Below are 21859 nucleotides of genomic sequence, written 5' to 3'. Positions count from 1 at the left end.
AGGAGAGATATTTGATAGTTGGTGCTTGAGAAGACTAAACATGTATCTGCAATTGACATGAATGGAAACGAGTAATAAAGTATATTCATTACTCGTTATTCTCTACTAATAGTTAATTAAAGACTGTATATTATGGCTATTTTGCACATCCCTTTCAAGATTTTCAAAGGTGTATTGACATATCATATACACAACTACGGTGTAGTTATGCAATGAATGAAACACTTGGGTCACAGGTTCCTCAACAGTGCATTACAAGACATCTATAAATATGTGTGTACCTCCACCATTAAACTGTCATATTCTGCACATTTCTTATTCTATCTACATACATAAGAGTATAATTAATATGTATAATATCAGTTAAAATAAGTGCTTCAACATAGTTAACATTGCAGGAAAGCAATATATTAGACGTTAAGTACTTTGTCAGGCTTAATATTTATCTGTAGATAGATACCCCCAAAGTTTTTTTCTAATTTAAAAGAAGACCTTAATCTGTTATTTAATGTTTAAATAAAGGTTCATTCGTTTTTCTGTTTTGCACCTCCTCCTATTAATATCTTTGTACATTCTGCACTAAACTGTTTTATTGTAGAGATCACTTATAGTAACTTCTTGATTTTTTATATTCTATATTTATACATTCCCCCTATGAAAGTATGTACTCTTAATATTTTTTTAATCAAATAAAACACAATAATTCAATAACGTGCTTTAACCACTAGGCGGTGCACACAAGGTACACACAGCCATAATAACTTTGTATTATTAGTGTAGGACACTTTTGTTTTCGTACAACATCTGAAAATGTGTAGTTTTATGCATGCTTTCACATAATTTTACAGCATATTGCTATACTATTTCAGACTCAGTATTTACATTCTTACATTCAAAGAAAATCAGTAATATCTTTAAAAACTACAGTCCTTTTATATCAGCTGTGCACTGTTATGGTGTAAATATAACCTATCTGTGAATTAGATCAAATGTAAAAGTCAGCCGAATTAGTGTTGATACTGCAAGGAGACGTATTGTGTGAAGAGAAATTGAAGATGTTGTTTAATTGTTGAATATATTTATGATCCACGTCAAGTATTCCGTTTCGGCGGCATTTTCTCAGTTTTTCCAAAGGTCTTCTCATCAGGGCTCTATAAATGAAGAACTACGGCAGATCTGTAATATACAATGCAGCCGAACCGTGTATTACAATGCCGTTATGTGATGACTTTCAAAGAGAAAAGCAAGAGCGCTCGGAATTAAGTATTTTATTATTTTAAAATGTTTTCCGGATTTCATATCATATAAACACCAAATCCCAGCATGCATTGCGGCTAAAACATCCAATAAGCGAGCTTAAAACCATAGCTGAGGATCTTGGGTAATCACTCGAAATGCCTACGTCTGTTTCCGGTTATTTTTATTTTGAAATTCAGTTCCTGACGGACGCCAAAAAAGCCAGAGATTATGGAATTAAACCAATAAATAAAAGCAAGGATAATTGTGTGTTATTGGTGAGTAAATAACAGTGTGTTATTTTGAAAAGAATAACAAATTAGAAGGACATTTTTTTTTTTTAAATACAGATTTCAGTATCCTGAGGCTCTGAGCCCCATTTATTTTCCTCACGGCAACAAAAGTCCGAAATTATACGATTTCAAATAAAAGCAATAACTGTGGCTTGATATTGAGTAAGAACATGTTTTTATGAACCACACAGCTTCCGGTCTTCCTCGACCCGACCGGAGAAAAAGACGTGCTGCAGGCAGTAGAAATACATTGCTTTTAAAATCGTGCTGTGCAACACGAAAAAAAAGGGGCAAATCGTGTTGGTGAACACAAATCAATAGATTAAAAATCGTGTTGGTGAACACGAAATGCCGTGAGACTGGGTTGCAATGGTAGTTCCTCCCTGATCGTTTCACCATGGAGGAAAGCAGCAGAATGTCGACTGGAGTTAAAGAGAGCGGGGCCTAGAAGTTATCTTTCTGCACTGCGTTGCGTGCATGGCTTCCTTCTGCAGGGGGAGACGCGCTCTGCCGGCGGTCTCGTTCAGGATCTGAAAATACAATTTAAATATTTTGCACACTTATTCCTAGTGTGCCACTGGTTACGGTCCTGCGTGCCAATGGTGGCACGCGTGCCTAGGGTTGCCGACCCCTGATCTAAACACTCAGAGTCCTTTACCTCACTGAGCTATAGTTATCAGCCTCAATCCAACAAAAATCCGCGGTACCGATGCACGCCCTCTCTTTCTCTCTCTTGCTCGCTCGCACTTTGGCTGTGAGCTGCGGGTGCCTGATACGTCAACATCCCCCACTTGCATCACTTACAGCGCCCATCGTACAGAGCAAATGAAAAATGTAACCGGGGTGAAAAGGGTGTTACCTTGACTTAATTATGAATGTTGTTACATCAAGGCTGAAAATTAGGATGAGCCAAACAGTCAAAAATGTTTTTTTCCCTCCCATAACTACCAGTGCAGCGCCCCCCCAGATCTCGCGCCCTAGGCGTTTTCGGTACAGCAGAAAATATTATCACAAAACATACAATATATTTTGGGGTTTTTAATTATTATTAAACTGTGAATAATGTATTCACTCAAATAAATACAAAGTATAATAAAATAAACATTAAGGTGCAGCATTTCGATGAACTGAAATAATCTGTACTTGAACTGTACTGTACTAGCACCTAAGCAGCCAGCTTGACATTAGGACTTGCTTGTCATTGTATTTTCATGTTTTTATAAAGAACAATGAACTTGTCCATATTGCTTGCCGAAAGGGCAGATCTGCTGGCACTAACAATGTCTCCTGCTGTGGAGAACACCCTCTCGCTAGGGACAGAGGTAGCAGATACAGTTATTATACATCCATGATACAGCCAGGTAACGCTCTGCTAACATGGCACTGAACTTTTTGCGAGTGGTGGAGGCTTAAATGCTAGTGGGAGTTGGGTTTGCACTGCAGTCTTTTTTCTTTTGGTACCGGTGATATTCACGTTCGGGTGATGCCTTTTCAAATGAGTGTGCAAGTTTGATGTATTGGCAGCCGCGTAACCAATTGTAGTTGAACAATGCCGACAAACAGCTTTGGTTCGGTCCACCTGTCTTTGTCCGTCATCCTTGTACGTAACTGCGAAACCAAAATGTTCCCAAACCGGAGACTTCAATGATGCTGGAGGATTTTCGAGCTCAACTTTATCTGCGTTCGCCATTTCCTCAAACTACTGACTACATTTGAACGCATCCCTGTGACCAGCTCTCATAGTATGCCTCTCGTCCAATGAAATGACTTGATCGGTCTATGACGCGTTGAACCCAATAGGAGCAAATTACACTGAACGCTGCGACATAGCACCTGATATTATTAAATGTATATTTCCAAAAAGTTTTTCACGTTCTACTTTTTTTTTTAAGACCCGAAGGGCCCATACCGAATATTTTCGGTACGAATACGTATACTGTTACACCCCTAGTGAACACAGAGCCTGTTGTCAGATGTGTACTCAGTATCTGCAGTAATCGAGGTGCTGTATCTGAATCAGTAGCAGTTTAACTGGAGTATCCAACTCCTTTTCTATTATCAGATAGTAATAAAACATTTAGCTTAATGCAGTGGTTCTCAAAGTGGGGGGCGCGCCCCCCCAGGGGGGCGCCGGGGCATGACAGGGGGGGGGGGGGGGGGCACAAGAGACCAGGGGGAAAAATGGTTATTAAAAAAAAAAAAAAAAACTTATTTTGAAAAAGTATTGATTGAAAATAATATGATACAGTACTATTACGTCTGGGTCTCTGTGTTTCATTAAAGCTCAGCTCTGTGTGTGTGTGGAACGAGCCATTTTGTGTGCGTGCGCGAGCGAGAGAGAGCGCACCGGTACCGGAGATTATTCTTGTTAGCTTCTGGTGCTAGCGAGCTACGCTAACGGATATAAGGAGTTTTTTCAACAACAAAGTGGAGGAGAGTCCTCTCCTGTCAGACTGAGAGACTCAGTGAGCTAAAGGACTCTCAGTGTTATCTCAGTGGGTCTCAAACGTTTTGGTCACCATGAATGTAAACAATTATTTCCGAGGCACACATTTATATGATCATTATAGTTATAAAAAAACAAGAGAATACATTAAAAACAGGTATGAAATACTATATGACAGTAAAACAAGAATACAGTTTAAAAGGGTGATTTGTAAAATATCCATAAAGAAAAAGTAAATCTGTTTACAGTTCTGTTTCATCTGGGTGTTGAGAGATGTATCCATAGATCTCTTCATTTTGCTCTCAAAGTGCACCAGATTGATGCTTTTAACTTCAATATTTAAAAATCTTCCCGGGGGAGCCTGCCCCCGGACCCCCCTATGTGAGGTCCACACACCACCTATAAAAATAGAACTTTACCCCTGCTTACACCTATATGCCGTGAGCTGATTATCGAGCCTTCATTGTAACAGTTGTGGGTACACTGTGTGTGTACGTGGGGATTGTTGCAGTAGAAAGTTCCACTGTAGCGCCCGGTACATTAATGGGAAACCCTAAATGTTTGAGCACCCTCTATGAAACGTCAAGCTACCCCACAGCACCCCCAAAATAAATCTCTGGCGCCGCCACGGAGCCTGACTATTTATGTTGGGGGGGCCGACTTTTTTTTTTCTCCAAAGGGGGGGCCTGACAGAAAAAGTTTGAGAACCACTGGCTTAATGTAAACATATTCTCAGAAAATATTTAAATCTTTCAAATGACCAAAACATGTGGAAACCACCATCATAGTGTCACTGATCCACTGATAACGAAGTGCTAACAGCGGCAGCCTACATTTTCTAAGTGAATAAATCTGAATGGGATTAATAATCAAATAAAATAACCCTTCCAACTATCCCAACATTGGATCAGATTGGACATCATGGTAGTTTTATTCTTCTAAACATCATGTTGCCTTCAGCTCAGCTGCATAGGTCTATCATACCGTCCAAAGGTCAATATACATTCATATTTGTACTATATTTCTTATTACAAAGCCAAATAAAACACCTGATTACTCCATATCACACCTCTATCACCCGCAACAACTCAGACATTTGAAAATGTACAAACAAATTAAGATATTCAGATACTGTTGTATTTGTACAGATATTGAGAGGGTGACATTTAAGTATGGGATCACAACCGAGCCATTTTTACTGCTGTTGACTGACCAGGAAGATCATCTAATAGCTGAACTGTTCGCTGTACTACATGTTGTCCTGCAGGGTCAGAGGTCAGCATGGGCTCTACAGTGGAGAGGACAGACGAACATGTCCGGGAGTATCTGATCTACCGGGGCTTCACCAGCACCCTCAAACACATGGACACCGAGATGAAGAGCGACAAGGAGAAAGGCTTCAGGGTACCACTGACGGAGATATGGAGGAATTTATGTTTGACTGAGTAATGTGCAACTGTTCTCAATGTGAGTGGGTTATTTTCTAGGTTTGTCTTCATGAGACATGTTCTGTTTCAGGTGGATAAGATCATCGAGCAGCTGCAGCAGTTTGTGCAGAGCTTTGACCTGTGTGGTCTGAGGGAGTACTGGCAGTACCTGGACAGACGTCTGTTCTGCAGACTGGAGGATGTGTACAGATCCACAGTGAACAAACTGAGAACCAGCCTGTACAGATTCTACGTCATTAACACCATCCAGGTAAGAGCCTGTATAGAGACCCAGAACGCAGTTCTGTTCTAACGCATAAAGATAAAGAACGTGACTCCGTCCTTTCCTCCAACCAGAAAGGAAACCTGGAGAAGACTCAGGAGTTTTTCCAGAAGCAGGCGCTGGAGCTGCAGACTCAGACAGAGTGGCGCGATTGGTTCATCCTGCCGTTTATTGGCACCCCCGAGCAGAACCCTGCCTTCTCTCCGTACTTCTCCCGCCAGTGGGCTGACACCTTCCTGGTTTCACTGCACAACTTCCTGTCTGTCCTCTTCCAGTGTATGCATATCCTTTAGCTCAATCGAAGCTGCCATGTTTCACATGAGCAGTTTAATGTCCAGTGTGTTGCTCCATTAGATGAAAAGTGAATTCTGGTGTCTCTCTTTGAACTCTGTCTGTCTGTCTGTCTGTCTGTCTGTCTGTCTGTCTGTCTGTCTGTCTGTCTGTCTGTCTGTCTGTCTGTCTGTCTGTCTGTCTGTCTGTCTGTCTGTCTGTCTGTCTGTCTGTCTGTCTGTCTGTCTGTCTGTCGTCTGTCTGTCTGTCTGTCTGTCTGTCTGTCTGTCCTGTCTGTCTGTCTGTCTGTCTGTCTGTCTGTCTGTCTGTCTGTCTGTCTGTCTGTCTGTCTGTCTGTCTGTCTGTCTGTCTGTCTGTCTGTCTGTCTGTCTGTCTGTCTGTCTGTCTGTCTGTCTGTCTGTCTGTCTGTCTGTCTGTCTGTCTGTCTGTCTGTCTGTCTGTCTGTCTGTCTGTCTGTCTGTCTGTCTGTCTGTCTGTCTGTCTGTCTGTCTGTCTGTCTGTCTGTCTGTCTGTCTGTCTGTCTGTCTGTCTGTCTGTCTGTCTGTCTGTCTGTTAACCTGTCTGTCTGTCTGTCTGTCTGTCTGTCTGTGTTTAAACTGGTACTGCTGGTTCTTAACTGCTCTCACCCCAGCCCGTCCTCCTCAGCTTTGACTCTGAAGTCCAGAAGACCACGAGTCTGACTGAAGAGAACGAACAGCTCCGCCAGATGGTGAGAATACATGATTTAAAAAAACTACTTAAAAATGTTTATGTCGAGGCTAAGCCAACGCTTTAAGCCTCTGAGCATCCACTATGGTGGCGTAATTGACGCACACACATTTTGCTAGGTGAATAAAAGTCCGAAACAAAGTTTCCGGTTCGATACAGTCCATTTATTTCCTTTTCACTGGTTTCTATTTAACTTGCTTTGTTTTCTCATTCACCATACACGATATAAACGGTTCACACAATACCTTTAGCAAATGTTTGTAATCGTGTGTGTGTGTGGTCAAAAACGGTATGGCCTTCCGGCGGAACCTCTAACCACAAACATAGGTTCCTACCTTTATAGTCACAGTGTTAATTGGCTCCTACAGTTTATCTTCAAACTTGACCTTTATTTTCATCTCAACTTCCTACCTAAAAGTTACATGCATCCATCTTTCACAGTTGCAACGCTATTTTGGTCCACACAAACACACACACAGACGTGGTACTTCCTGCTACAGTGCGGCCCCATCAGGTTTACATTACAAGGCTCATAATGATGTTAAAGCAACACACATACAACATGTGTGTGTTACAGTATAATAACAGTAAAATGCCTATTTGGGGAGTTCTTATTTTGTAACTTTCTTGGTTGGAACATATTGTTGATATTGTTTGCCTCCGTGGTTTTTATCATACACTGAACAAAAATATAAATGCAACACTTTTGTTTTTGCTCCCACTCAAAGATCTAAAACATTTTCTTTATACACAAAATAACCATTTCTCTCAAATGTTGTTCACAAATCTGAAAAAATCTGTGATAGTGAGCACTTCTCCTTTGCCGAGATAATCCATCCCACCTCACAGGTGTGGCATATCAAGATGCTGATTAGACAGCATGATTATTGCACAGGTGTGCACTAATTAGTGCTTTGTATATGTGCTGACCATTCAAACATTTTCTCTGGACCTTGATACCACCCCGGTTAAAACTGTCAGGATCAACAGTTTTAACCAGAATGTGGCCACATTTGTACTCTCTGTGGGCTGATATTTTTAAACTATTATCAACATAGGGTATAATACTAATTAATGCTAATTATTATTAGGGCCGGGACTCGATTAAAAAAATGAATCTAATTAATTAGAGGCTTTGTAATTAATTAATCGAAATTAATCGCATTTTTAATCGCATATACATATTTGACCTGAGAACAGTGAGAAGCAATTTTTTTTCACATGGATTTTAGTATACCATTAGGCGCATTCACACCGCAGTACTTTTCCCACAAAGGTTCATGAGAACTTGGTTCATGAGAACTCTTTGAACCTGGGGGTGTATTAGGCAAATGAAGCCGCTGACGTCACTTCTTCTTCTTCTGCTTTGGGTTTACTGGCAGGCCGCAAATCACTTCACGGCGTATACTGCCGCCCAAAGTCCCCGGCCGGAAGTCCCCGGAGTTGGGGACTGGCTTCAGTAGAAGCTGCTGGGAGTCCCAGCAGCCTTCCGAGTAAATCGCCAGAACGCCGACACCTCCTCATCTCCACCGCTCCCATGTTTTATTTTGTGTTGCCATAAGTTAGTCTCTCTGCGTTTCTGCGCTGGGCTAATGCTAATAATGCTAATGCGAGGATAATAAAATGGCGGCTTCACAAAACTTTTTGGGAGTTTTACGGGGCGTGGTTTGCAATCCGCCCAGCCAATCAGAAATATAGCTCTTTTCTCACAAGAGAGCCGTACGAAAGTCCCTGCTCTCTAGCAGCTCTCTGCTCTCTAGCAGGGACTTTCGTGGGGGTAAAAAGGTTCTCATTAACTAATTTTAGTACCGGCTCTTTTTGGTGTGAACGCGATAAAAGAGGCTAACGTCCACGCTAGCTTCCACGCTAGCTGCTATATGTTTTGCATTGAGGTGATACTTGAGGCTTGATGTGCTGCGGTGATATGCGAATTCCGTTTTGCATAATTTGCACACAACCGTGCTCTTATCGACGCTTCCATCCGTCCGTTTTTTAAAACAACATATCCCACTGTTGTTCACTGTGGTTTGTTGTTGTCTGAAGTCATGAACGTTAGTTGGTGCTCCAGTATAATCGGTACGCCTGAAACTCATCCAGTGAGAAACGTTCCGCAGTGCAAAAATAAGTGCGATTAAAATGCGTTAATTTTTTTAACGCGTTAATTTTTGTGTAATTAATTAATCTTAATTAACGCGTTAAAGTCCCGGCCCTAATTATTATACTTATGTTAATTGTGCAAATTGCCCAATATATGCAGGTTAGGGGTACTCATTTCCTGGTTCACAATAAGACTCTATTACTCTGATGGTGTTGTGTGATTGTCCTGAGGCTGACTGTGTGTGTGGTGTGTGTTCCAGCTGTTTGCTCTGCAGACGGAAGGCCGGGAGCAGAGGGAGGGCGAGGAGACGGTCCACCACAAGCTGCCGCTGTACGTCCAGAACATGGACCGCCTTGGGGACACTGAGCTGTGAGACTTTAACTCCACTGTATTACTGAAGACTCTCTAAAATGGCTGTCACTCTGTTCACGTTCAAATTTCTTTATTGCACCTAGAGGCGATACTTGGCAGGTCTCCCCCCCCCCACTTATGTTTTGTTTCAGAAGGCAGCCATCTTATTTCTTTCTTACCGTTGCACTTTTGCGATTTTCCTCCATGATTTAGCTTTGTGTGCTTTTGTTTCTATCAAACAGAGGGCAGTCACATGACATGTTTCTGGTGGAAGCACTTCAGGGTGCTCAGGCCCTGTGTCCACAGAGCCCATTTTTCTGGCAGGGCTCTTATTTAACATCTCTATGACAATGTGACAGATGAGCTCTGCCCCTTTGCTTTTAACTATCGGTTTGTGCTTCTATACATGTGTTTTTGCACCATGAACATCATCCTGAAGAGTTTTGCTCTCAGAATGCTCTGTCTGAATGAGCTTCGGCAGCCAGCATACGGAGATAAGAGTACAACAGTCGTACATGTTGTACATATTAAAGAAAAACACTTCACCTTAGGTCTTTGTGTGGACAGTTACTGTCTGAAAGACAAAATCAAACTTCTCCTCCATATCCTGCAGGGATTTCACCAGCTCTTACTGAAGTCAAATATTTTCCAACCCAAAGCACTCGGAGCGGCTGCAAAAAAAGGCTTAGCTTTCAGAAAAGTTGCCATGTGGACACAGGCCCTTACTCATTGTTTAATCTGACCTCAGTGCATGGACTGACTGTATTTGTTTTACTGGAATATCATCTAAAAGGTTTAACTATGTAGTCTCAGTTGTTGAGTGCTGAATACCAATTCTGACTTAATTCTAAAGGTTTTGTTTTCACAGACGTTGTAGAAGACCAATTGTTCAGTCCCTCCACTATCTTTATCCCAGTCACCTTTAAGCAGACATAACTGCTATATTATTTTCAGTTTATTTATATCAAAGATATATTTGTAAACATTTAACTAACTCATTGTAAATGATACAGTATATATGCTGTTTTACGTGTGCTGTGATGCAGTTGATGTGGCCAAATAAACAATTCACCTGATGAATTGTTGTTTCTTGTACTGACAAGAAACAACAATTCATCAGGTGAATTGTTTATTTATATGATCCATCTTTTGTTTTCATTTTAAAAACATAATGAGAAAAATAATACAAATGTGTTGGTAACCAGTAGATAAATATGAGTTGTAAGAATTGATTTAAAGGAACATAGTGATTATGTCGCCCCATTGGATTTTATTATCTGTTTGTGCTATTATATATATATATATATATATATATATACACTGAACAAAAATATAAATGCAACACTTTTGTTTTTGCTCCCACTCAAAGATCTAAAACATTTTATATAAACACAAAATAACCATTTCTCTCAAATATTGTTCACAAATCTGAAAAAATCTGTGATAGTGAGCACTTCTCCTTTGCCGAGATAATCCATCCCACCTCACAGGTGTGGCATATCAAGATGCTGATTAGACAGCATGATTATTGCACAGGTGTGCCTTAGGCTGGCCACAATAAAAGGCCACTCTAAAATGTTCAGTTTTATCACACAGCACAATGCCACAGATGTCGCAAGTTTTGAGGGAGCGTGCAATTGGCATGCTGACAGCAGGAATGTCCACCAGAGCTGTTGCCCGTGACTTGAATGTTCATTTCTCTACCATAAGCCGTCTCCAAAGGCGTTTCAGAGAATTTGGCAGTACATCCAACCGGCCTCACAACCGCAGACCACGTGTAACCACACCAGCCCAGGACCTCCACATCCAGCATGTTCACCTCCAAGATCGTCTGAGACCAGCCACTCGGACAGCTGCTCCAACAATCGGTTTGCATAACCAAAGAATTTCTGCACAAACTGTCAGAAACCGTCTCAGGGAAGCTCATCTGCATGCTCGTCGTCCTCATCGGGGTCTCGACCTGACTCCGGTTCGTCATCGTAACCGACTTGAGTGGGCAAATGCTCACATTCGATGGCGTCTGGCACGTTGGAGAGGTGTTCTCTTCACGGATGAATCCCGGTTTTCACTGTTCAGGGCAGATGGCAGACAGCGTGTGTGGCGTCGTGTGGGTGAGCGGTTTTCTGATGTCAATGTTGTGAATCGAGTGGCCCATGGTGGTGGTGGGGTTATGGTATGGGCAGGCGTATGTTATGGACGACGAACACAGGTGCATTTTATTTCATTTCATTTCAAACCTTTATTTATACAGATAAATCCCATTGAGATCATTGATCTCTTTTTCAAGGGAGACCTGCTCAAGTAGTTCCACATGAAACATAAAAACATAAATAGAACAACAAAAGGACATCATACAGCATCATTTACATAATTATCCACATAAACAGGTACCTATAGCTTCCGATTGAGTAGCATCCAACCGAGCTTTAAAAACATTTAGTGGCACCAGATTGTTCAGTTTCCATTTAATTTGCAGACTATTCCAAGACAGAGGAGCTGCGCATCAAAGCTGTCTTCCCTAAGACAGTCCTAGCAGTTGGCACATTTAATAAAACCACAGCATTCGATCTCAGGCAGTAGCCACTTACAATTTTCCGTGAGATCAGGGAGCAGATATAAGATGGAAGTTTCCCTAACATGGCTTTGTATATAAAAATGTACCAGTGACTGAGCCTCCGTACAGTTAGTGAAAGCAAACCAGCACTTGCATACAGGGTACAGTGATGGGTTAATGCTTTACAGTTTGTCACAAATCTCAGTGCACTGTGATACGCAGCATCTAACTTGACCAGGCAATTGGCAGGTGCATTCATATACATCAAATCACCATAGTCCAGCACAGGTAAAAAGGTCACAGTGACTAGCCTTTTCCTGGCCTCAAGCGAGAAACAGGACTTGTTCCTGTAGAAGAAACCTAGCCTAACCCTCAGCTTTTTAAGCAGGTTATTGACATGAAGTTTAAAAGTGAGACAATCATCAAGCCAGATACCAAGGTATTTGTAACAGGTAACCACTTCAAGTTTTATTCCTTGCGTAGTTACAATATCTACAACAGGCTCTGGTGTCTTTTTAGCTTTAGAGAAGAGCATTACCTTGGTTTTCTCAACATTTAAAAGAAGCTTTATTTCAGAGAGCTGAGTCTGAATAATGTTAAAAACAGCCTGTAATTTAACACCAGCCTCCTGAATGGAGGGACCTGCACAGTACATCACGGTATCATCCGCATAAAAATGTAAAGTAGCTTCATCCACATTTTCACCTAAACTGTTGATGTAGATGGAGAATAAAAGTGGACCTAAAACAGAACCTTGGGGAACACCATTAGTGATGTTTAACCACTCAGAAGACAGCCCATCAAACTGAACACATTGGGACCTTTCAGAGAGGTAGTTCACAAACCACCCCACTGCATGGCTGGATATGCCAATACTGACCAGCCTCTGCTTTAAGATGCGATGATCGACGGTATCAAACGCTTTGGAAAGGTCAACAAATAGAGCTGCACAACTCTGCTTATTATCTAAAATACTCGCCACATCATTCACCACTTTCATTGTGGCAGTGATGGTGCTATGTTGCTTTCTGAAGCCTGACTGATGTTTAGACAGGATGTCATTTATACATAAAAACACCTTTACCTGTTCACTCACTAAGCGTTCAAGAACCTTAGCCAGAACTGACAACTTAGAGATTGGCCTATAGTTATTTAAAATAGTTGCCTCCCCTCCTTTTAGCAAAGGCAGGACATAAGCTGACTTCCACAATTTTGGAATTGCATTAGTGCTGAGGGAGAGGTTAAAAAGAGTAGTGAGAGGTGGAGCAATAAAATCTGCAGCTATCTTTAAAAAGAAAGGTTCTACGTTGTCCGGGCCAGCCGGTTTCTTAGGATCTAACTTGGTTAAAGCTTCACGAACAACATCAACAGTAAAAGGGGTAAAACTAAAAGGGTTTTCCAACACATGTTTTTCAGAGTCACGTACTGTAGTGTTCACAGAAGCAGAGTTAGTGACATAATCAAATAGAGAACCACAGGACACCAAATGCTCATTAAAGCAATTTAGCATAGTAGCCCTGTCCGATATAGTGCCAGATGCTGTGGTAATGCACGGAGGTAGCTCATTACGGATATCGCCGGTGGATAACGATTTAATGGCTTTCCAACATTTTCCAGGATTATTCAGATTCTTTGTGGTTTCTGACAGATAATACTTAGACTTTGCACTTTTGACATGTGAAGTGAAGCTTTTCCTTAGCTGCCTAAAACGCAGCCATTCTACCTCTGAGCCTGAATTCCTAGCCTTTGCCCAGGCCTTGTTTCTCTCATGTAAGAGACTGGATAGTTCAGCATAAAACCAAGGATTGTCTCGTCCCTTCACTCTAAGTGTACGCAGGGGTGCATGTCTATCAATGATCTCCATAAAACCAAGATAAAAATAAGACCATGCAGTTTCTACATCAGCACACAGATTGATTTTTCCCCAATCAAACCCAAACAGATCATGAACAAAACCCTGCTCCACAAAATGTTTTATGTCTCTCTTAATGATAATGCAAGGTTTAAGCTTTTGGACCTTAGTGTCCCTAATTGTGGCTACAACACAGTGATCACTCAGATCATTTGCAAATACTCCCACAGATGAGTATTTATAGGGAACATTAGTTAGAATGAGATCAATTAGGGAGGATTTATTAGGGCACTTAATGTTAGGGCGATTAGGACTGTCAACAATCTGAGTAACATTTAAAGAGATACAAAGGTTTTTAAAATCCTCTGACTCTGCAGTTAACCAGTCCCAGTTAAAATCTCCAAGTAGCAATATTTATTTATTGATGGCATTGTGAATGCACAGAGATACCTTGACGAGATCCTGAGGCCCATTGTTGTGCCATTCATCCACGACCATCACCTCATGTTGCAGCATGATAATGCACGGCCCCATGTTGCAAGGATCTGTACACAATTCCTGGAGGCTGAAAACATCTCAGTTCTTGCATGGCCAGCATACTCACCGGACATGTCACCCATTGAGCATGTTTGGGATGCTCTGGATCGATGTATACGACAGCGTGTTCCAGTTCCTGCCAATATCCAGCAACTTGGCACAGCCATTGAAGAGGAGTGGACCAACATTCCACAGGCCACAATCAACAACCTGATCAACTCTATGCGAAGGAGATGTGTTGCACTGCGTGAGGCAAATGGTGGTCACACCAGATACTGACTGGTTTTCGGACCCCCCCAGACCCCCCCAATAAAGCAAAACTGCACGTTTCAGAGTGGCCTTTTATTGTGGCCAGCCTAAGGCACACCTGTGCAATAATCATGCTGTCTAATCAGCATCTTGATATGCCACACCTGTGAGGTGGGATGGATTATCTCGGCAAAGGAGAAGTGCTCACTATCACAGATTTTTTCAGATTTGTGAACAATATTTGAGAGAAATGGTTATTTTGTGTTTATAGAAAATGTTTTAGATCTTTGAGTTCATCTCATGAAAAATGGGAGCAAAAACAAAAGTGTTGCATTTATATTTTTGTTCAGTGTATATATATAATAATTTAATTTAGATTAATCACATGATTGTCCATAGTTAATCGCAAATTAATCGCACATTTTGTATCTGTTCTAAATGTACCTTAGAGGAATATTTTGAATACACTTATCAACATATGAGTGGACAAATATGCTTTATGCAAATGTTTGTTTATTATCATTTGAACAATGACAAATATCCTCCTGAATATTCTCCACACAACAACCTGGAACCTCTATCTCTCTCTCTCTCTCTCTCTCTCTGTCTCTCTCTCTCTCTCTCTCTCTCTCTCTCTCTCTCTCTCTCACACTCTCTCCCGAAAACTCTGTACTTATCTGCACTTGCTCAAACAGACAAGCCTGTTTACAGTTGTCGGCCAGATGCCGCTCCTCTGTCTTCATAGCAGTCAAAGCATGAGGCTGAAGTTCCCACTGTGGGTCAGAACAATGCGCTGTGATGTGCAGTCGACACGTTGGATGCGATCCGAATTATCTCACACAGTCCCTCGTCCTCCACAGTGTTAAGGCCGCTACACACCAACCTGAGACCAAAGAACGCGTACCGAAGGCGTCCCAACTTTTACGTCCCCTGCGTCGGCTACGCCGCCCGCCTACGCCGCCCGCCTACGAACACACCGCAAAGACTTCAGTAGACGAGTGGCAATAACTGTCACCAGCAGGCAGCGGTAGTGTGTATTCGTCATTCAAAAGACGCAACAGCCAATCAGAGAGATTTATTTGGCCGATTCAACATGTGTGTAAATGTGCCCTAAAGCAACGATGGTGCGGGACACACCAACCTGAGTAGCGCGCCGCGAATGCCCGACTACCTATGACGGCCTCTGACGGCCTCTGACTCCCAAAATCGGGTAGGTGTGTCAGGGCCTTTAAGCTGTAGCCACCCATTTAGCTATCGCTGTTGCAAGCGTGATCTGCCGCAAGCGAGCGACAGGAGCGGGGCTGTCAGCATCAGCTGTGTGCTTGGCTTGCTGTTTAAAACACCTTTTTTTGTATCCATACCTCGCTGGAATCTCCCACCATCAACAACACCAACAACGTCAAGCCTTTGGGCTCTGAAACTACGGGGCAGGCAGAGGACAAATACACACGCATTAATCGCACGTTAAAATAATTAGTGGCGTTCATTTTTTAACATTGAGTCCTGCTGGCCTGCTGAATAGCTGACGGTTTAAACATTTCTAGGGGTGTAAGGGCTAATCTTTCCTGCCATCTCAACCTCTCTGAATATTTGGGCCTCAAACTTAACATTTAGCTTTACAAAAACCAGCAGGTAAAAAGCCTGAAACAGACTCTAGGTTGCTCTATATAAAGATGACAATAAGCTCTGAGTCTTTGCAGCAGTAACTGAATGGAGGCGCTGACGTTTATATAAAAACACTGAGAACCCTGAATATCTTAAGTGTGTGATGTCCTGACCATGTACGGCCACATAACTATGATTTGCTCTTCATCTGGGAACAAACACACTTTCTGCAGTTTTGCGTACATTTATGTACTAGTATGCTCATCTGACCGTACAACAAACCTGGAGCTGAGGAAACTGAGCCTGCAGTGTTAGGCTGCCCCCCCCTGTGTTGCCTACAGCTGTATCATAGAATCCTGACTTAACTTTGACTTGTTGTGGCCTGTTTGATGTAAAAGAATAATACCACTTGATAAAAAATGAAATTCACCTGCAATAGATTTTTTTAGAGGACGATATGTGGATGAATATTATTGAAAGCAGAACTTAAATCAATTTAAAAAGAAAAACAGCTTTCTAAATGTTTCAAGGGCATTAATGTGAGGATGGCATTATTTTGACGTATTACTTATGTTCTTTTTTGTCGCCCTCCTTAGTGACTTAGTGTCGAGCCAGCGCCCGGTCAGCACCGCCATCACTCCCTCCAGAAACTTCTTCTCGACATTCCTGCCGCAGGGCAGGCGCACCCCGGGGAAACTGCCTCAGACCAGCGGTTCCTCGCCCAGCCAGACAGCAGTGGGAAGGAAGGACCCCTCCACCAACCCCCCTGTAAGAGAGACCTAGAAGTTTCATTGTTTAAACCTGTTAAACCCCGAGCCTGTTTTTCAGGTCTCAGGCTCGAAAATGACATTCCCAGAAGAAATGACCATATCTTCACTTCTAAAAGGGTTAAATTAATAATCTTTTTTCTCAAAGCAAGGTTACACCTGTGAGTTGGATGTAGAAGTGTCAGAATCAATATAGATGTTTTTATTTTAAAGTAAATTCAGATTGAACACAGAAAAAAAATGTAAATTATTGTGTCTGTCCAAAACAAATATTTTACTTATAGTGAAAACCACCCTTGAATGATGGGTTAGTAGACTAAAAGCTTTAGGAATCCAAACTACAACATATAATAAGTACCCTGTATCAAGATTGATGCAAAACAAGTGAAATTTGACCTTTTTTAGAGATATTTAGCAAAAAAAAAACACTTCTGGGGCCATTTGGGTGGATTTGACCTATCTCTGGCCCCCCTTGCTCGATTTTGCTGATTGGCATCTCTTTCTAACCGTCAGAGCCAATGGAATCAAGGGGAACTCCCACATACTCCTTATTTGGTAATGTGTGTGTGTGAGACTGACGCATAGCCAAAACCGGAAGCTGCGATAACTCTGGTGGCTACCATTAGCAGCTAACTTTTACTCTCCGATTTTTACATAAAAATGCAGGGCTCGACATTATAAATGGCCCGCTGGCCCGGAAGCACTATTTAGACACCCCGGGCCACCAACGTACTTTCCACTTGCCCGCTCGGGCCACTAAAAATATTGTTTAAAAAAAAATGTTTCCTGTGGTATTGGTATTTTGACTAGCAATTTTGTTAAATTGTTTCGTTTATCAACGCTACAACATAGCGTTTCGTGAGTCGGTTGTCATTGTTGGGTGAAAAGCAAACAGCTGTTTGCTGCGGAGCACAGCGCGAGCATGCTCCCGTGAGTGGGAGCGCGCTCCTTCACTACAGACTATCGCGCCACCTAACTATTCGCCAAAATGTTTTTAATACCAGCGGTAACCGGCCAAGCGCCGGGCAAAAAACAATCTTCAAATAAAAGAAAGTCACCGGAGGAGTTAAAGGAGAGTGACAGGGAGCATGAGAAGAAGAGGGAGAGAAAGTTTCAGCCAGCTTGATCGATGGAGTTGGCTTCTATAGAGTGGTGCAGTGACGCTTCCTAAAACCCTTTTATAATCTATCGATTAGATTTATGATTTGAAAATTATAAAAGTAGGGTAGACATGTGGAGATTATCCGGCTGAACAAAACGTGCATTTATCAAACAGGTTCGTTTTCCACAGACCTTATTTCCAGCTATTTTCCAAAACCCTGTGGAGAAATCCCATTGCTTTTTGTCGAGGGAACCAGCAGCTTACTTCCTGGTTTTAGGATGCGTCACTGCACCTCTCAATATGATGCCAATATAAACAAGGTCTTCTGTCGGCTCTGTACATCAATGCCGACCTATGCTAACAAGTAAGTGAAGAGTAGAACATATAAAGGTATTGGCTATAGGGAAATGTCCCAGCAGTTTAGGATAATGAAGGTTCTAATCTATTACATAGCCATTACATTTCTAACTCCTAATGACAGGAAGACAGAAAGTGCATTATACAAATAATAATACTCATAATAATAGCAGACGTTTTTTAACAATGACCACAATATCATTATTTTAATATACCAAATATGAACAATTGAGGAAAATGAGGAAGAACTGATTGTTCAAATTTTTTAGTACAAGTAGTAATGTAGTTAGTGCATAAATTACTATTGCAACAAATGTGTTAATTTTCTTCATTATTAGTCGATTTGTTTTGGACAAATGCTCCGGGCCAGTGGTTACAATGATGGGGCCAGTGACAATACAATTCCACCGGCCCGGAGGGCCGGTGGAATTTTTACCCTTAATGTCTACCCCTGAAATGGAATTATGGATTATAAATTTAAAAAAAATATTCCACAGAAACATTATCCAACCTATGGATTAACCGATTCAGCCGCGTTCTTTCTCATTGTAATGCCATTGAACAAGTCTTTTGATCAGATTGACAGCTACGGTGAGACAATCTCCCGTAAAAGCTACGTAAAGGTACGTGTTGTTCTGTCAAGAGTTCGGATCACTCAATGATGATACCTAAATAATCTGATGATACAGCTTTAATCGGATATTTAGGAGGCTTAACAGGTTTTTAAACATTTATTTTCGTTGAGAGCAGGCACTGCAGCTGAAATCCTGCTCACTGTAAATCTGCGTTGTTGAAAATCTGTGTTTGCAGATATTGAGACCAAACAGTGAAGCCAATGCAGAAGAGGCAAAAACTGCAGTTGTACAAGTTATTTCCCACCAATAGAGTAAATTGGCAAATTATCACTGACATGTGTTAGTGAATGAATACATTTAATTGCGTCAATCACAATATTCATTTGTGATTAATGACAATTAATCAGAAGTGCAAAATGCTGGTATTCACTTGTATTTGAATGATAAAACAAATTTGTAGTGTTGTAATTAGGAAATGCACGACATACTGGCGAGATAAATCTGATGTTCTTTTTAATTTATTATGATACTTTTCCAGCAGTAAGCTAAAATATTGAAAAAGCCGCTGTCACAGAGAGCTGAACAGAGCATATACTTGTTTGGTAGTATTCATACTTCCAGCTCTATCTGTGTTTGTCAAGCATTTCAGTCCATCACACTTTCCACAAGGCCACCCCCCTTCCTCGCCAGGCTTTAAATCAGGGGTGGGGAACCTCCGGCCCCTGGGCCGTATACGGCCCGCGAGACCATTTGGTATGGCCCTCGAGGTAATTTATAAACATACGCAAAAAAGAAAAAAATTAAAGAAATCTAGACCGCAAAAAAATTAAACAAGCGAGTGAGGGTCCTTGAACACAACACGAGCCTAACGTGTCATCACGTGGTATATGTCTCGTCTGACAGCGGTGCAGTTCTGACGGAGAGCACCAGAACGCCGCTCCGCCACTTCCAAAAATTGCAGTACCCATAAGGAGCCGTACACATGCCGCAGTTTTTGCGTGGCTGTGTCTTTAGTTGAAAGCCCAGTGGTGATCTGCTCATCTGTCATACTGATCATACAGTCAATAACTTTGTTGTTATTAGCATCTGGTTAGCTAGCTATGCTAACGAATATAAGAAGCTTTTTCTACAACCAGTGAGGTAAAGGCACATCTTTATATGATCATTATAGTTATAAAAAAATAAAGTAAACAGGTATAAAATACTATATGACAGTAAAGTTGTTATTAATAAACAAGAATACAGTTTGAAAGGGGAGTGATTTGTAAAATATCGATAAAGAAAAATAAATCTGCTTACAGTTCTGTTTCATCTGGGTGTTGAGAGATGTATCCATAGATCTCTTCATGTTGCTCTCAAAGTGCACCAGATTGATGCTTTTAACTTCAATATTTAAAAAAAAAATCTTCCTGGGGGAGCATGCCCCCGGACCCCCCTAGAGGAGGTGAGGTCCCCCCCCCCCACTTAAATCAAGTCCACATGGAAAGAAAACAAAATACATTTGCACACATCTTGTGTCCATACACGTGAATGCATGCGCGAGTCATGGTGAGATATCTGGATTAAGAGGTTGCTTTTTCTTTGCACAGCATGAAAGAAAGGCGAAATGCTAGAGCTTTTCTGGTTCGGAACCGTTTTTTCTTTTCAGCCCCCGTTTTGTTCACACCGCCCAGAGCCCAAATGGTGCTGCCGCTGCTGCGTCATGACGTCACCGTTTACGTCACTGATTTTCTCCCCAACGGCGTTACGACGCTCACTACAACAACAATGGGGGACTGCGGCGGGTCGATGATCGTGTTCCTTTTAATCATACGAAGCCAGATTAAATTAAATAACGACTTCTCCAACATTATACTTTTCTCCAGAGTGCCGTGGTTCATTGTTTATTATTGTGTTTCAGCGGCATTTACCGACCGCTTCTCTGGTATAAAATGGGTGATGTTAGCATAGCAACCGAAGCTAAACTGACTATCTTGACTACTTGTTGTTGCTATCCTATTGTAGCATAAGCCGTTTTCTACAGGCACATTTTACCGGCGTATTTTTCATAATGATTCTACTTGTGATAGTCGGACATGACAACCTGCAGCCCATGTATTGATTCCATCTGATAGCTGCTATAATACAAAACAAAACGCCTGCCTGCTCTCCACAATGATCAATGACAGCGAACGGATGGTCAAAGTAAGGTACAAATAAACAGAATCACACGAAGCCTGGTTAGTGTTGCCTGACTTTATAAAGTGTGTTTTTGTTTTTACAAGTGTGTGGTTGCATTCTAGTCACTTTGCCGTACTCACCTTTAACCAGTGTTGTGCTAGTTACTGAAAACCAGTAACTAGTTACCATTATTTGTTACTTCATTTCAAAAGTAACTCAGTTACTTTACTGATTACCTACACCAAAAAGTAATGCGTTACTGTGAAAAGTAACTTTTTAGTTACTTAAAAAAAGGGCTCCCATTAATGCCCTTATAGCCTTCCTTTCAGTACTGTTATTGCATTGGAGAATAATACAATCTGTTGATCAACTTGACATGCATTATATGCAATCTGGATTGCATCGATATTAGCTGGCTTTCCATTTTTGTATATTCTTTCTCCAGGTAGTTGGAAAAAGTTTTCCGTTCCATATGCCGTGTGCCGCCCGGACATGCTATCATGCTAACTAGCTCCCTGAAAGCGGGTGACTCCACTGTAGCAATAGCCTGCATGTGTTCTACAACATACCGTGCAATGGCTTTATCGACTTTTCCCTGGCTAGCAGTCCCTTGGTTAAAATCCAGCCGCTGTTGCTTAGGTGGAGGTGGAGTGGCGTCGGCTGAGTCTCTGTGGTCTTAGCTACTAGCTTCGTCCCAGCATGTTGTTTTTGCAGATGTTTTAAGAGATTTGAATGACTGGTTTGGGCAGTAGATAGGATCTTTGACCCGCCAGGACACAACTTACATTTAACAGAAACTTTATTTTCTTTGTGCTCGACAAAAGTGAAATAGTGAGAATATCTCCAGGTGGAGAAACTAGACTTGAGCTCCGCTGCCGCCATGATAGTCTTGTTAGTAAACAACCCAAACACGCCCACAGCCCGTCTCCGCATGTGACACAGGAAGTATCTAAGTACATTTACTCAAG

General features: G+C 41.6%; 1 protein-coding gene across 4 annotated transcripts in view; it reads left to right on the top strand.

The window, feature by feature from the left end:
- The window catches only part of wdr91 (WD repeat domain 91), a 72077-nt gene that overhangs the window by 18532 nt on the left and 31686 nt on the right, over positions 1 to 21859 (top strand). For all 4 annotated transcript variants that reach the window (XR_004570720.1, XR_004570719.1, XM_034233284.1 and 1 more), the window contains exons 2-7: positions 5243 to 5379; positions 5494 to 5673; positions 5760 to 5967; positions 6603 to 6685; positions 9042 to 9151; positions 16527 to 16698. Coding sequence is in view for 2 of the 4 variants with exons in the window: in XM_034233284.1 (XP_034089175.1) it covers positions 5257 to 5379; positions 5494 to 5673; positions 5760 to 5967; positions 6603 to 6685; positions 9042 to 9151; positions 16527 to 16698 (876 nt within the window). In the remaining 2 variants the exon portion in view is untranslated. The remainder of the gene's footprint in view (positions 1 to 5242; positions 5380 to 5493; positions 5674 to 5759; positions 5968 to 6602; positions 6686 to 9041; positions 9152 to 16526; positions 16699 to 21859) is intronic.

The sequence above is a fragment of the Gymnodraco acuticeps genome, unplaced genomic scaffold (assembly GCF_902827175.1).
Source record: "Gymnodraco acuticeps unplaced genomic scaffold, fGymAcu1.1, whole genome shotgun sequence".
In the NCBI taxonomy this organism is placed as follows: domain Eukaryota; kingdom Metazoa; phylum Chordata; class Actinopteri; order Perciformes; family Bathydraconidae; genus Gymnodraco; species Gymnodraco acuticeps.
This window is presented reverse-complemented; position numbering and strand designations above follow the sequence as displayed.